At 37.4% G+C, this 13,008-nt stretch overlaps 1 protein-coding gene across 1 annotated transcript; it reads right to left on the bottom strand.

Moving 5' to 3' along the window:
* Positions 1-1,106: 1,106 nt before the first annotated feature.
* Positions 1,107-3,099, bottom strand: LOC110288144 (mucin-like protein 2; the record flags this gene model as incomplete). The annotated part of the gene is made up of 3 exons (XM_021154578.1): positions 3,042-3,099; positions 2,273-2,311; positions 1,107-1,453 (listed from the first exon to the last, which is right to left on the bottom strand). Coding segments are annotated over exons 1-3 (444 nt in total), but the record flags the coding sequence as incomplete, so codon positions are not given.
* Between the last annotated feature and the right edge of the window lie 9,909 nt (positions 3,100-13,008).

Below are 13,008 nucleotides of genomic sequence, written 5' to 3'. Positions count from 1 at the left end.
TTTCATCCGTCAAAGAAAAAGTCACAGATTGGGTGGCAGAGGCTTACCTTCAGGAATTACTGGCAGGAAGGCCAAGAATTCATGGCTAGTCTGTACTATATAGTAAAGCACTGCCTCAAAAATAAATAAACCAACCAATTTTTATTTCCCATCTACAGTATTTGGATATATAGTCTACAATGGAGCCATTAAGCCAGACATTTTACAGAGTTTTAGAGGATGGTGATTAGCAATAATTTTTCTTCTATTAGTGCACAAGGAATCCAGCTTCTCTGGTAAAGAGACTATGGCCATATACTCACTCAGCATCTGCCCAGCACAGATCACCAAGCACTATGATAAACAACAGACCAGATATGAAAGAGAAGCAATACCTGGAGAAGGTTCCTCAGCACCTTGTCCTCTGAGGGCAAATGCCATCCTCCATCACTGCCCTTTCTCTCAGAGAAAAGCTGCTCAGTTGAAACCTCCCATTCTTTCAGTTTTATAGTATATATTACCTGGACTAGTTTTCTAGAGACCTGAATCACATCAAAAATGTGAATTTTGTAACATGATGCCTGACATATGCATAAAATATGATATAGTATAATATAAATGGTATTACTTTAAAGATGAAGTTCTAGGGAAAAAAACCGTCATACAGAATAAATTTTTAAACTTTTAGAAGTCTCCTGATTTATGTTATAACAGTCATCCATGGAAGACCTCATCACAANGCCATTTTCTATTTCAATTTTTAGAATAGTTTCCAAAGAAAACATGACTTTTATTTAAGAAAAAGGAAAGCCATGCAGTTGCCATGCTACATGGAGATACTTTACACTTTCAATGATTTCTGCTGATGTACATTGTCTCTAACAGATCTAATATTGCAAGATTGATGCAGTTAAAATTGATAACATACTCTTGTCAACTTCTGGTACTTATATATAAACAGTATGATGAACTTAGAAAAGAGAAATAAAAGAAGGGTCTCTTCTTCTCCCTCTCCTTACCCTCCCCAACTTCCTCATGAAGGTACAGTTCACTGTAGCCATGGGGAACCTAAAGATTCGAAGAGTTCCATAAAGAACAAAATTAGATGAAACGTTTTTTGTTTTTTTTTTTCGTTTTTTTTTACCTTTTCCCACTTTTTTAGCAATCAAAAGCTTTGGTTTGTCATCTTTTTTTTTCTTTTCAGTGGTGTCATTGTCTTCTTTCTGATGAGTGGTATCATCCCCTTGTTTCTCATTGGAGGTATCATCCCCTTTGGTCTGATCGGAGGTGTCATCCCTGGTAATGTTATTATCTGTCTCGTCCTTTTTGTCCTCCTCAGAGGCCTCAGTAGCAGTGTTGGTATTATCAGTGTTCACACTTTGGTCATTGACTGAATCAGAGGACTCAGCATCTTGCTTTTCACCAGTACTATCTGCCTGAGTTTCAGAGCCAGTATTTCCATCAGTAGAATCAGCTGAAATTAGAAGGAAACCCTCCAAGTGAGATACCGACTCTTCTTTGGAATGTCATTGGTCCCACCAAGAATTATACATTCATTCTTTATTCTGAATTCACTAATTCTATCAAATATTTAGTCTGTCACATATGTTATTGCTTTATCTTTCATGACTTCATAATTTCCTTGGGCAATAACACTGACCAAGACACAAGCAAGCACTTTGTGACAGGCATGAACACAAAAATAAAACCCAAGCTAGTTACAGGCACCATTGCCTAAAAATCACAAAGAAATTTCCTAGGTAACAGCCTCCACTGCCAGTTCCAAGAAGGAAAACAAACATGATTCTGAGACTAACTCACCTATGTAAAGCACAGGCCTCTGCTTCTGCCTCAACCCACCCTGGCATATGTCCCCAGGCCCTCAGTCCATAGCACTTTCAGGAATTTGCTGTCTGTTCCAGTGACACTTGCTCTCTTTTATACACAGGATTTATATAATCAGTCCTTCCTTTATTGTGTGGAAGACCTTCTGTGCACTCACACATAAAAGTTAAGTACAGTATCAGACTTCATGACATTTATATACTACATAAGAACAATAAATGCCTAGAGTTCCTCTTAGTCCATGTCAGAGGCTTAATTATCTTTATATGAAGAATACAATGTTGTCATTTATTAAAAATAATTTTTTAATTAGAATTGAATCTTTCCATGGATTTTACTAAAATTTCCTCACATCTCAAAATATCCAAAACACCTTGGTTAACATGATGCTGTGAAGGGAAGATGGTTAGGGTAGGAAGGTAATGAAAGTTACTCAGACCTGAGTCACCAGTTTCAGAAGTGGCAGGACTGTCTGTCTCCGCGTCCTCTGAAGAAATATAAGCAAAATAAGACAGAAGAACTTAAGTAACGTTTTGATGAGATAGAGAATGTGACCACTACTACAGACATGTGCAACTAAGTAGACAGATTGAGGGAAGCACATGCACAGATATAGAAAACATTTGACACCTAACATGTGGTCAGTTTTGCTTCCCTGAAATAAGTCTTTAGTCACCTTCTCAAATGTAACTTATTGACACTAACAAAGCATTTCAGTGCCATGTTCAGAATAGAGGAAAAACTGGACTGAATTAGGAACCCCGGTGGAGTCTACCTACCTACAATGATATGTCAAAATGAAGGTGAATACTAACAAGATGGCTCAGTAGGCATAAGCTCTTCTCTTACAAGCTGGGTGATATCAGCTGATCCCATAGCTGAAGGAGAGAACTGATTCCTGTCTCTAACCTCCTCACATGCATGACAATATGTTTGAGACCCTGACACCACATGGCAGACACACACACACATACACACACACACACACACACACACAGACAAACAATGATAAAGATAGATGTGATCAGGATGTAAAGTGAATAAATAAATTACTAAAAAAGAAAAAAAACTGTTAAGTTTAAAAATTGAGATAGAATCAGGTACTAGGTAAGAGGACAGGAAATAGCAGCATGTAGGTATCCATTAATTCATGTTTCACTAAGTTTCTTCATGTATTATGGACCACATTTTAAGTTCAAGTAAAAATCTTTACTTACGGCAAGAGACTAGGATAGTGGAAACACCAAGCAACAAAAGGAGTGCCAGGAACTTCATGGTGACAAGTAGAAGAGCAGGAAACACACAAGATCAAGCTCCAATACTAGGAGACAAGGAAGATTGTTGACACCAGTGTTCCACATCATGGGACTATATATGTAGAGCACACCAATCAGAAGCTGCCACAACCTGGTGGGTGTGTAACAGGAAAGGTTGGGAAGTGAAGTAAATGAGAATCACCCACACAGCCAGAGGCCATTTAGAAAGGTCATGACTTCAAATGATTGGCAAATCCTTGATTCTGATAATGTAAATGTCCAGTCAAGCTGTTGTCCTGTAAATAACTTCTGTATTTCTCTTGTGTGAAGCATGGAGCTGCCATACTTATAAATTCCAAGAAGCTGAAGATGTAGGCATGGTCGTCCCAATGTCTGCACTCTCCTTTCAAGATAGCTCAAATTAGAAACTTTCAGAATACTCAGCTTTGTGTCTAATTCAAGGGGTAAAGCTGCTGAAAACCAAGTGTTTGCCAGAGTGTCCACATTGTATATTCCTATCACAGGGAGAGTGAACCCAACACTGATGGAAAGACCAAATATGACTTCACAGTATTTCAGCAATTCTTGGATAAAATTCAAAATATTAGAGTAAAAGGACAGGGAAAAAATAGTGTTTTTAATGACTGAATCCACTGAGTCCACTAAACTTTTTTTTTGCTTGTTTCTCTTCCTTCCTTCCTTCCTTCCTTCCTTCCTTCCTTCCTTCCTTCCTTCCTTCCTTCCTTCCTTCTTTCCTTCCTTCCTTTTTTTCTTTCTTTCTTTCTCTCTCTTTCTCTCTTTCTCTTTCTCTCTTTCTCTCTTTCTCTCTTTCTCTCTCTTTCTTTCTTTCTTCTTTTTTTTTCAGTTTTTTCTTTTTTTGTCTTTAACATAGCATCTCTTATAGCCAAATCTAGCTTTGAACTTTTGATCCTCCTGCATCTACATCTTAAGTGTTGAGATTAAAGGTTTATGTCACTACACCCAGACTTACAATTATGACTAGGCACTATGATATATATTGGAAAAATTGTAGAAAACAAAGCACACATATACCTCAATCTATACATACTTCAAATAACAACAANTGCAAAAACTCAAAAATACCAAACTAAAACTGAAACAAAAAACTGACTACATTGGAAAATAAAGAAATAACAAAAGGATAAAAATTCAATGTAGCATGTATGAAGGAAAAAATTTCATTAGAAATATGCGTATGACATTAAAGGAAGGAGAGTTACTATATTGGGGGGGGGGCAAGGAAATGATCTAGAAAGTGGGAAAGTAGAAAAGAAAGGGCCATGAAATCATTGTGTTATAAAAGCATATGTGGGGACTGTGTGGGAAGGAAAGGCATCTTTAAGGGGCAGAAAACAATAGGGGTGTGAAAAAGAAAAAAGCATAGGACTTCTGAGTGAGACGCCAGATTGTACTCATATTGTGATCTATGAAAGAAAACACTGGTATGAACAGTAGTTTTTATTCCTACAGGAGATAATCACTGATGATAAAGGGAATCTCTGAAAAGCAGCACACAGTAATGTCAACAATCCATGCATCTTGAGCAATGTCTGTGGAAACTATCAAGAGGTGCTTCAGTTCCTCTCCCTTCTCTCCCTTCCCACTCCACTCTGCTCAGCAGCACACAAATGCTGCAGGAACCCCAGGCTGGAGAGATGAAACAGGCTGTGGAGGCATGACAGCAGCTGGGATCACAGTAGGCAGGGAAAATCACTATGGGATGAGGTTGCAGTATAATGTGCATCCTGAAGCTGTAAGAAGGAACAATGATGCACAATAGGAAGCACATTCTTGACCTCAGTGCACTCATGCCAGAGCTATGTCACAGCCATATGCAAACTGCCCTGGCCTGGAGACTATAGGAGCAGATGCTGGCATAGCTTTCACTGTGGAAGGATGAACATTTCCAGCCAAAATATAAATAGCATGTATGAGGTCAATATACCTTCTTTGTGTTTAGCAATCCAAGCAGGGGATGCATGACCATCCCCCACATTTAAAAAACATAATGGGTGAACGTTTCCCTAAAGCAATATTTTGTGCTAAGGTCTGGGGAAAAGAAGTTTGATGCCTTATTTAACTAAACAGAAACTCAAACCAAAGACAATTCAATTGAACTCACTTCAACATTGCACACTCAGAACTCTGGTTTTACAGGTTTGAGCTAAAGCTAAGCTGCAATTCCCTAGCCAGTGCAGTTTAGTATTTAAAACAGCACAGGGAGGAAATGAGTTAAAATCCATTCTATCAAAGAAAAATTATTAATTAGCATTTTCTTTTATTTTTACCTTTCAAAAATATTGACTCCTGAATAACATGTCTTAATGGTCGTGTTTTGGTTTTTACATTATTTATATGTTTCATGACTGTTTTGTGTGCCTCTCTATATATTTTATTGTATATTCTTCTACTAGTCTCCCTACATATAACCCATACACGTCCCTCTCATTCCTACCTCATTTTCTCAACCCTACCTCCTCTTATGTGTATGTGTTAACTAAATCTTTCCACAACAGTAATAATATTTAAACTCTGTGGATATTAGAAACATTGCAGTTTTAACTTCCACGTACTTTTCTCCTTAGTTTTTCTAAGTTGAATTAATACTATTCCTTATCCTTTCTCAGCTGACATTCATTCTATTTTTCAAACTTTAATCTTTTTTTTACAGTCCAGTCATTTTGCCCCTCCTGGTCTGCCCTCTAACAGTTCCTCATCCCATTTCCCCTCCCCTCTGTCTCTATGAGAATGTCCCACTCCTCCACCCCTCACCCCATCCACCACTACCCCACTCCCTCACCTTCCCACTCCACAACCCCAGTACTGTAAAGATTAAAGATGAAGAATATTTTAAAGCTACTACAATTTAGCTTCAATTGAACAATACTGGAAACAAAAGGTTTGGGAAAGATGGCTTCATTATTAAGAGAACTTGATATTCTTCCAGGTCATGAGTTCAATTCTGAGCATTTATGTTATAAAGTTTATAATAACTATACTGTATGTTCCATGAGATAAGATACTCTCTTCTGGATTTCATGGGCAGTCCCACATTAATATATTCACATTAATACATTTTGTGTATGTGACACATACACAAAAATAAAAGAAAATTATAAAAATACAAAAGAAGTTAAACTGATATTTTAGACATGAATATCTCATCAAATCAACTGAAAAGAAACCTAGTAGAAAATCTCATCAATACAATGGATCAGATTATCAGGGATGCAATTAAAGTAAAATTAATTAAGCAAGATTTTATTTTTAAAAAATAACATCTTGTGAAGTTTGGAGCACAGGGAAACTGGAAGAGGAGATATGGGTAGGGTAGATATGATCAAAGATAAGTCATATTGAAAATTCTAAAGAGCAAATAATATGTTAATAATAAAAAGGAAAATCAAATCATGATGAATTTTTAAAATAATAAGAAAGTATAAACAGCACAATTGGGATCTGTGGGACACAAAGCTTAAAATTTTAAAATCATGAGGGTAGCAGAAGAATCAGTTTAGGCTACATACACAAATTATACACAATATCAAAGCATAAAATTTTCAAAATGTAGAGAAAGAAATGACATCAGATTTAGGAGACATTTAGGGCATCAAGCAGACAAGATCAGGAAAGAGTCTCCACTCAAACCATGCTATAGTTAAAACTCTAGGTAAGGAACAAAGAAAAAAATAATGAAGCTGCACAATAAAAACACCAAGCCATGACATTATTAATTTTATATTAAAAGCCATAAGATTATTTAAACAGAAACTCTAAAAGCTAGAATGTAGAATGATGTATTCCAATTTCTGAAAAGAAGTGACTGCCAACCAAGATTAATCTATGCAGCAAAACATTTTTATAGAAAATACTTTTTTCATATAGTATATTCTGATTATGGTTTCCCCTCCTACATTTCCTCCTAGATCTTCTCCACCTCCCCATACATCTAACTTCTTACCTTTTTTCTCTCTGTCTTTAGAAAACAAGCAGGCCAATAAGCAAACATAAAAACCAGAATAACACAAAGTAAACAAGTAAACAGAGGAAAAGCAAAAACTAGGAAAAAAAAGAAGAAACACATGTGCTTCCTTAGGAATCACATACTGATTTCCAAAGTCACTGGGTGAGTTTTTGCTCCTCAGAATGGACGAGTGCTCCTCTTATCCTACATCCCCACCATCATGAGCTGTCTTGTTTCATTAATCTTGGTCATTCTTATTCACTAAAATGAAATCACAGAGATTATTTCTCCTTTATTGAAAAATAGATTCTTTTCTATCATGATTACAGTTCTCCTCCCTCTACTCATCCCAGTTCCCTCCAGATCTGCTTCCATCAAAATAAACTCCCTTTCTGTCTCTTATTAGAAAAGTATAGGCTTCTAAGACATAATATTAAAATAAAACAAGCCGGGAAGTGTTAGCTTATGCCTTTAATCTCAGGACATGGGAGGCAGAGGCAGTTGGATTTCTGTGTTTGAGACCAGCCTGGTCTACAAAGTGAGTTCCAGGTCAGCCAGGGCTACACAGAGAAACCCTGTCTCGAAAAACAAACAAAACAATATATATATGATAAAATAAAAACTATCACTGTGAGATAAAAATTTCAGCTATTGAAGCTGGGTAAGAAAAGCCAACAGAAGGAAAAGAATCCAAGAAAGGCACAAGAATCAGACACACATTTATTCATACACTCAGTAATTGCATAAGGACATTAAAACTGAAGTCTTTATTTACATTTCAAAGGTTATCTCCTTTCCCTGTTTCCTCCTGGAAACCCCCTACCTTGTCCCCCTTCCCCCTGCTTCTATGAGGTGTTCCCCTACTGACCTACACACTGCTACCTACCTGCCCTTAAATTACCCTACAACTGGGGCCTTCACAGGGCCAAGTGCCTCTCCTCTGCTACATATGGGGCTGGAGCCATGGGTTCCTCCATGTATATATACTCTTTGGTTGGTAGCTTCGTTCCTGAGAACTCTGGCGGGTCTGGTTGGTTGATATTGTTGTTCTTCCTATGGGGCTATAAACCCCTTCAGTTCCTTCAGTTCTTTCTCTAAATCATCTATTGGGGACCCCATGCTCAGTCCAACAGTTGGTATGATATGTTAAACAGGTAACTGGGCCATTTGTCTTGGGTTTGAACGCCAACAATTTTTTGCTGTCTAATGCTTTTGAGTGTTATTTCTTCTTTTTTGTTCTAGAGCTTTCAGGTGTGCCATTAGGTTTTTAGTATAAGATTTCACTAATTTTTTTTTGAATATGCAGGTACTTAGTACTATGAACTTGCCTCTTAGAACTGCCTTCATTGTGTCCTATAAGTTTGAGATGTTGTGTATTCATTTCCATTCAATTGTAAAAAGTTTTAAATTTCCATCTTGACCCAATTTTCATTCAGTAGGGAGTTTTCAGTTTCCATAAGTTTGTAAGCTTTTTGTTGTATCTGTGGTTGTTGATATACAGCTTTAATCTGTGCTTTCAGATAAGATGCAGTGTGTTATTTTATTTTTCTTGTATCCATTGAGACTGACTTTGTGTCTGTATATATGGTCCAACACATTTTGGAGATGGTTCCATGAAGTGCTGAGAAGGTATATTCTTTTGTCTTTAGATGGTAATGTTCTGTAGATATATCCTAGGCTCATTTGATTTATAATTTCATCTAGCTCTAGATTTTTCTTCTATTTAGTTTTTGTCTGGATGATCTGTTTGTTGATGAGAGTGGGATATTGAAGTCTTCCACTACTAACATATGAGAGTCAATATATGATATAACTGTATTGATGCTTCTTTTATGAACTTGTTTGATGTGTAAACATTTTGAATTACAATAGCTTCTTGCTGGATGTTTCCTTTGATGAGTATGTAGTTTCTTTCCCTATCTCTTCTGATTAGTTTTGGGTTGAAGTTTATCTCGTCAGATATTAAAATGGCTACAACATTTTAATATCTTGCTTTCTTATACTTGGATTATCTTTTTCCATCCTTTTACTGTGAGGTAGTATTTATCTTTGACAATAAGTTATTTTTCTTGGAGGCGGTAGCAGGATAGATCCTGTTTCCTAGTCACACATGTTCATCTGTATTTTTTATTGGGGAACTGAGACTAATGATGTTGAAAATTATCAGTGAGCAATGTTTCTTGGTTCCTGTTATTTTGTCATGGTTGGTGTAAGTTTTCCCTCCTCTTTTGATTTGCTAATTTGGGAATATAGAATAATGCAACATAGTCCCCCTCTCCAACTGCGTTTTGCTACTTGTTAAACAACTACTCACACCTTCCCCTTTTTCCTACAGACCCTGGCTTTTAGTGACCTCATTGTAGTCTCCATTTTCATGAGATTAATGTTTTTAAGATTCCACATATGAGATTANAGAGTATTTATTTTTATATGCTTTGCTTCTTTCTCTTTTTGCCCCTAGCAATATAATGTTTTTATTAATTCTTTGGGAATTTCATACAATATACCCTGACCATGTACAATACACCCTGATTACACTTGTTTCTTATTCCTCCCAGGTCCATTCTCCCTCCCTTGTACCCCCACCCCCAAATAAACCTCACTAAGTTCAATTTGTGTTACTCATATACTCATTGATCAAACTANCAGTGGTCATCTCCTTAAAGAGAACTTAGTACCACCCACCGCTCCCCCACTACCCCTACTACCTCTACTCTCCCCACCCTCAGTCCCCAATCCATTCTTCACCTCCCCAACTTACCCTGTACCCCTCACCCCTACCATAAACCATCAGTCAACTGTGAAGGGCTATATACTTCAGCATCTTTATCACTATTTTTAAGGATTCTCTTCAAGAACTTCATGTTTGAATTGTTTCTATTTTTTTCTTTTTTCTTTTTCTGTTTTGGTGGGGTGGGGCAGGGGGGAGCCTTCAATGTCTCTCATTTCAGTATTGAGTTTGCAGTCCTTGATACCACTTCAAAAGATGCATAACACTGGCTACAGCCAGTGGCTGCATGGATCCTGGACATCAATCTGGTTTCTGGTGTCAGCATGGATTATAGAAGTCTTTCTAGGAAACTTAACCTAGAAAATGAACCATTCTTCACNTTGGATATCCTGTTGTTGCTCAGAGTCAGGGTGATCTTACAGTTGGACAGTGTGTCTGGGGCCAGGACCTATGCATGTTCCAGGCTGCTGTACACCACCCTGCTCTTGGCACCAGTTACCCTACCAGTAACTGGCAATTATATTTGCAGCCACTGCCCCATGCACTCCTCCCTCAACATGTTTGTTTGTCTGCCATGGCCATGCTCTCAAATTCACTGCTGCTGCATCTCTAGTTGCTACATCTGCTTCTCTTTGCAAGATGCTACTCTGTTCTGCCATCTTTTTTTCCCATGTCTNATTTTGATTAACATAATATGGTCCAGCTATTATTGGCACAGATAATACAAATTGTTTCTTTATGGCAAAATAATATTCCATTATGTATGTTTTATCTACTTATCTGTCGATTGATTCTGGATTGTTTCTCTATCGTAATGATTATAAGCAGAGCTACCACGAGAATGAGTACAGGTATCTTTTTGATTCACAGATTTACTTTCCTTTGGATATGTTGCAGTAGTTTGATAGCTGTTTCATATTGTATTTCTATTTTTTAGGTTTTTGAAAATCCTCCACACTGTTGTACTGACTTATGTTCTTATTGTTTATAATGGTCCAATTTTTCTGTACATTTTTGTCATATTTGGTAAGTTTCTTTGTTGATACTAACCATTTTGAGATAGCATTATAGGTCATTGTGGTTTTGACTTCTTCCAGTTAAGGCTATTAGTTGCATTAATAGTGTGGATCATTGATATATCATATTTTTAACAATGCCTATTCAGATAATCTACTAATTTTCATATTATTATTTTTTATTATTATCGAATTTCCAATTCCTTTCTAGAATCTCTATGTGAGATACTCTTTTGTAAGATAGTTTTAAAGTATTTTCCCCTGTGAAGCCAGTGGTAAGTTAACCCTGCTTGATTCCATCTGCTATGGAGAAGATATTCCATGTGATATAATTTCCTTTATGTCCTGGTTTTCAAGCTTCTCTCTTGCCACATATTTTTTTAAAAATATGTTTTATTTTCTTTATTTATATTTCAAATGTTATTACCTTTCCTGGATTCCCTCCCTCCTGGAAACACCCAATTGCATCCTCCCTCTCCCTGCTTCTATGAGGGAGTACTCCACCCACCCACCCACTCCCACCCCCCCTGCCCTCAATTCCCCTACACTGGGGCATCTATTGTGCTTTCATAGGATCAAGGACCTCTTCTTCCATTGATGCATGATAAGGCCATCCTTTGCTACATATGCAGCTGGAGCAATGTGTACTCCTTTGTTGATGGCTTAGTCCCTGGGAGTTCGGGGGAGGGGGTGGGTCTGGTTGGTTGATATTGTTGTTCTTCCTATGGGGTTGCAACTCCTTCAGTCTCTTCTCTAACTCCCCTATTAGGGACCCCGTGCTCAGTCAAATAGTTGGCTGCTAACATCTGCCTCTATATCTGTAATGCTCTGGCAGGGCCTCTCAGAAGACAGCCATATCAGGCTCCTTTCAGCATGCACTTCTTGGCATCCACAATCATGTCTGGGTTTGATAACTGTATATGGGATGAATCCCAGGTGGGACAGTCTCTGGGTCTTGCCACATATTTTACTCCTATATTTCTTACATTTTTTTGTCCCATGTCTTGCCCAAAAGCCAGTGCCAGATTTTGATTTGTTTTCTTCATAAATATCAGAGAACTTGCAACATTATTGGCTTCGCAACATTAAAAATGGAGAATATGCATATGTGACAAGGACAAGTTACTCTTTAACTATTGTTTTAGAATTAATTTGATTTTACTTATTGGTGTGTGTGTGTGTGTGTTTATGTGTACCAGAAGACCACTTGAAGGAGTTAGGATTCTATGCTGTTACTCTACCATGTGAATCCTGGGGATCAAACTCTAGTTGTTAAGCTTTTGTAGAAAACATTTTTTCATCTCAGTAGACCAGAGTTAATCATTTTCAAGATGTGAAATCTGAATTTTTATGTGAATTATATTGTTATTTTTATAACTTACCTTTGAAAGTGCTTACAAGATGATATCAGTTACGTTAATAGTTATTACAAAGTCACAAGTACATAACACTTGGCACTGCTATTCTTGAAAAACTAGATCTCCATTTTAATTTTTTTGATTATGTGCTTGTTTNTGTGCCTGCATAGGACAAAAGCACATGTCAGATTCTGGAGCTGGAGTTATGTGTGACTGTGAGACTCTAACTTGGGTACTGGATCCGAAATCCTGTCCTCTGGATGAGAAATATCATCCATCCAGTGAGTCATCGCTCCACCACTGAAATGATTACTCTTTTAAATATGTATTGATAATGTCTACTCCACAAATTATAGGTTTAAATAGAATAATCTTAAGTGCAATATGTTTATTTAAAAACAGTTTAGAAATAAAACCAAAAGGATACACTCTGTGAATCCCTATGATCATAACTAAACACATTTTCTCTGTGGCATGAGTGTGGAGGTCAGAGCTGAGTTTGTGACTTTCACCATTGTGCATGAGGGCCAGCTGGCTCACAACAGCTTTACATCTACAGCGAACACGGAAACAGAATTTGCGAACACAAATCAACAAGTTTTGAGGACATTCTTAATGAAGAGATGACAGTAGGACCTTGGCATGATGCATATGGGAGTCTTGAAGGTATTGAGCTTGCCAATCAGGACAAATTCAGTTTGGCTGAGGTCAAGCAGACTCAGGGTCAGGAACTTGCATTACCTCTGTGGAAAGGTGTTTTAGGATGCTTTATAGTGATGATAGTGGTGGCCTCCACACTGAACCACCCAGTCTGAGTTCCCAAGTATTTCAGGGACAA

This window comes from Mus caroli, unplaced genomic scaffold (genome assembly GCF_900094665.2).
Source record: "Mus caroli unplaced genomic scaffold, CAROLI_EIJ_v1.1 scaffold_14894_1, whole genome shotgun sequence".
Taxonomy (NCBI): domain Eukaryota; kingdom Metazoa; phylum Chordata; class Mammalia; order Rodentia; family Muridae; genus Mus; species Mus caroli.
The sequence above is the reverse complement of the archived record's forward strand: the minus strand, read 5'-3'. Positions and strand labels throughout refer to the sequence as shown.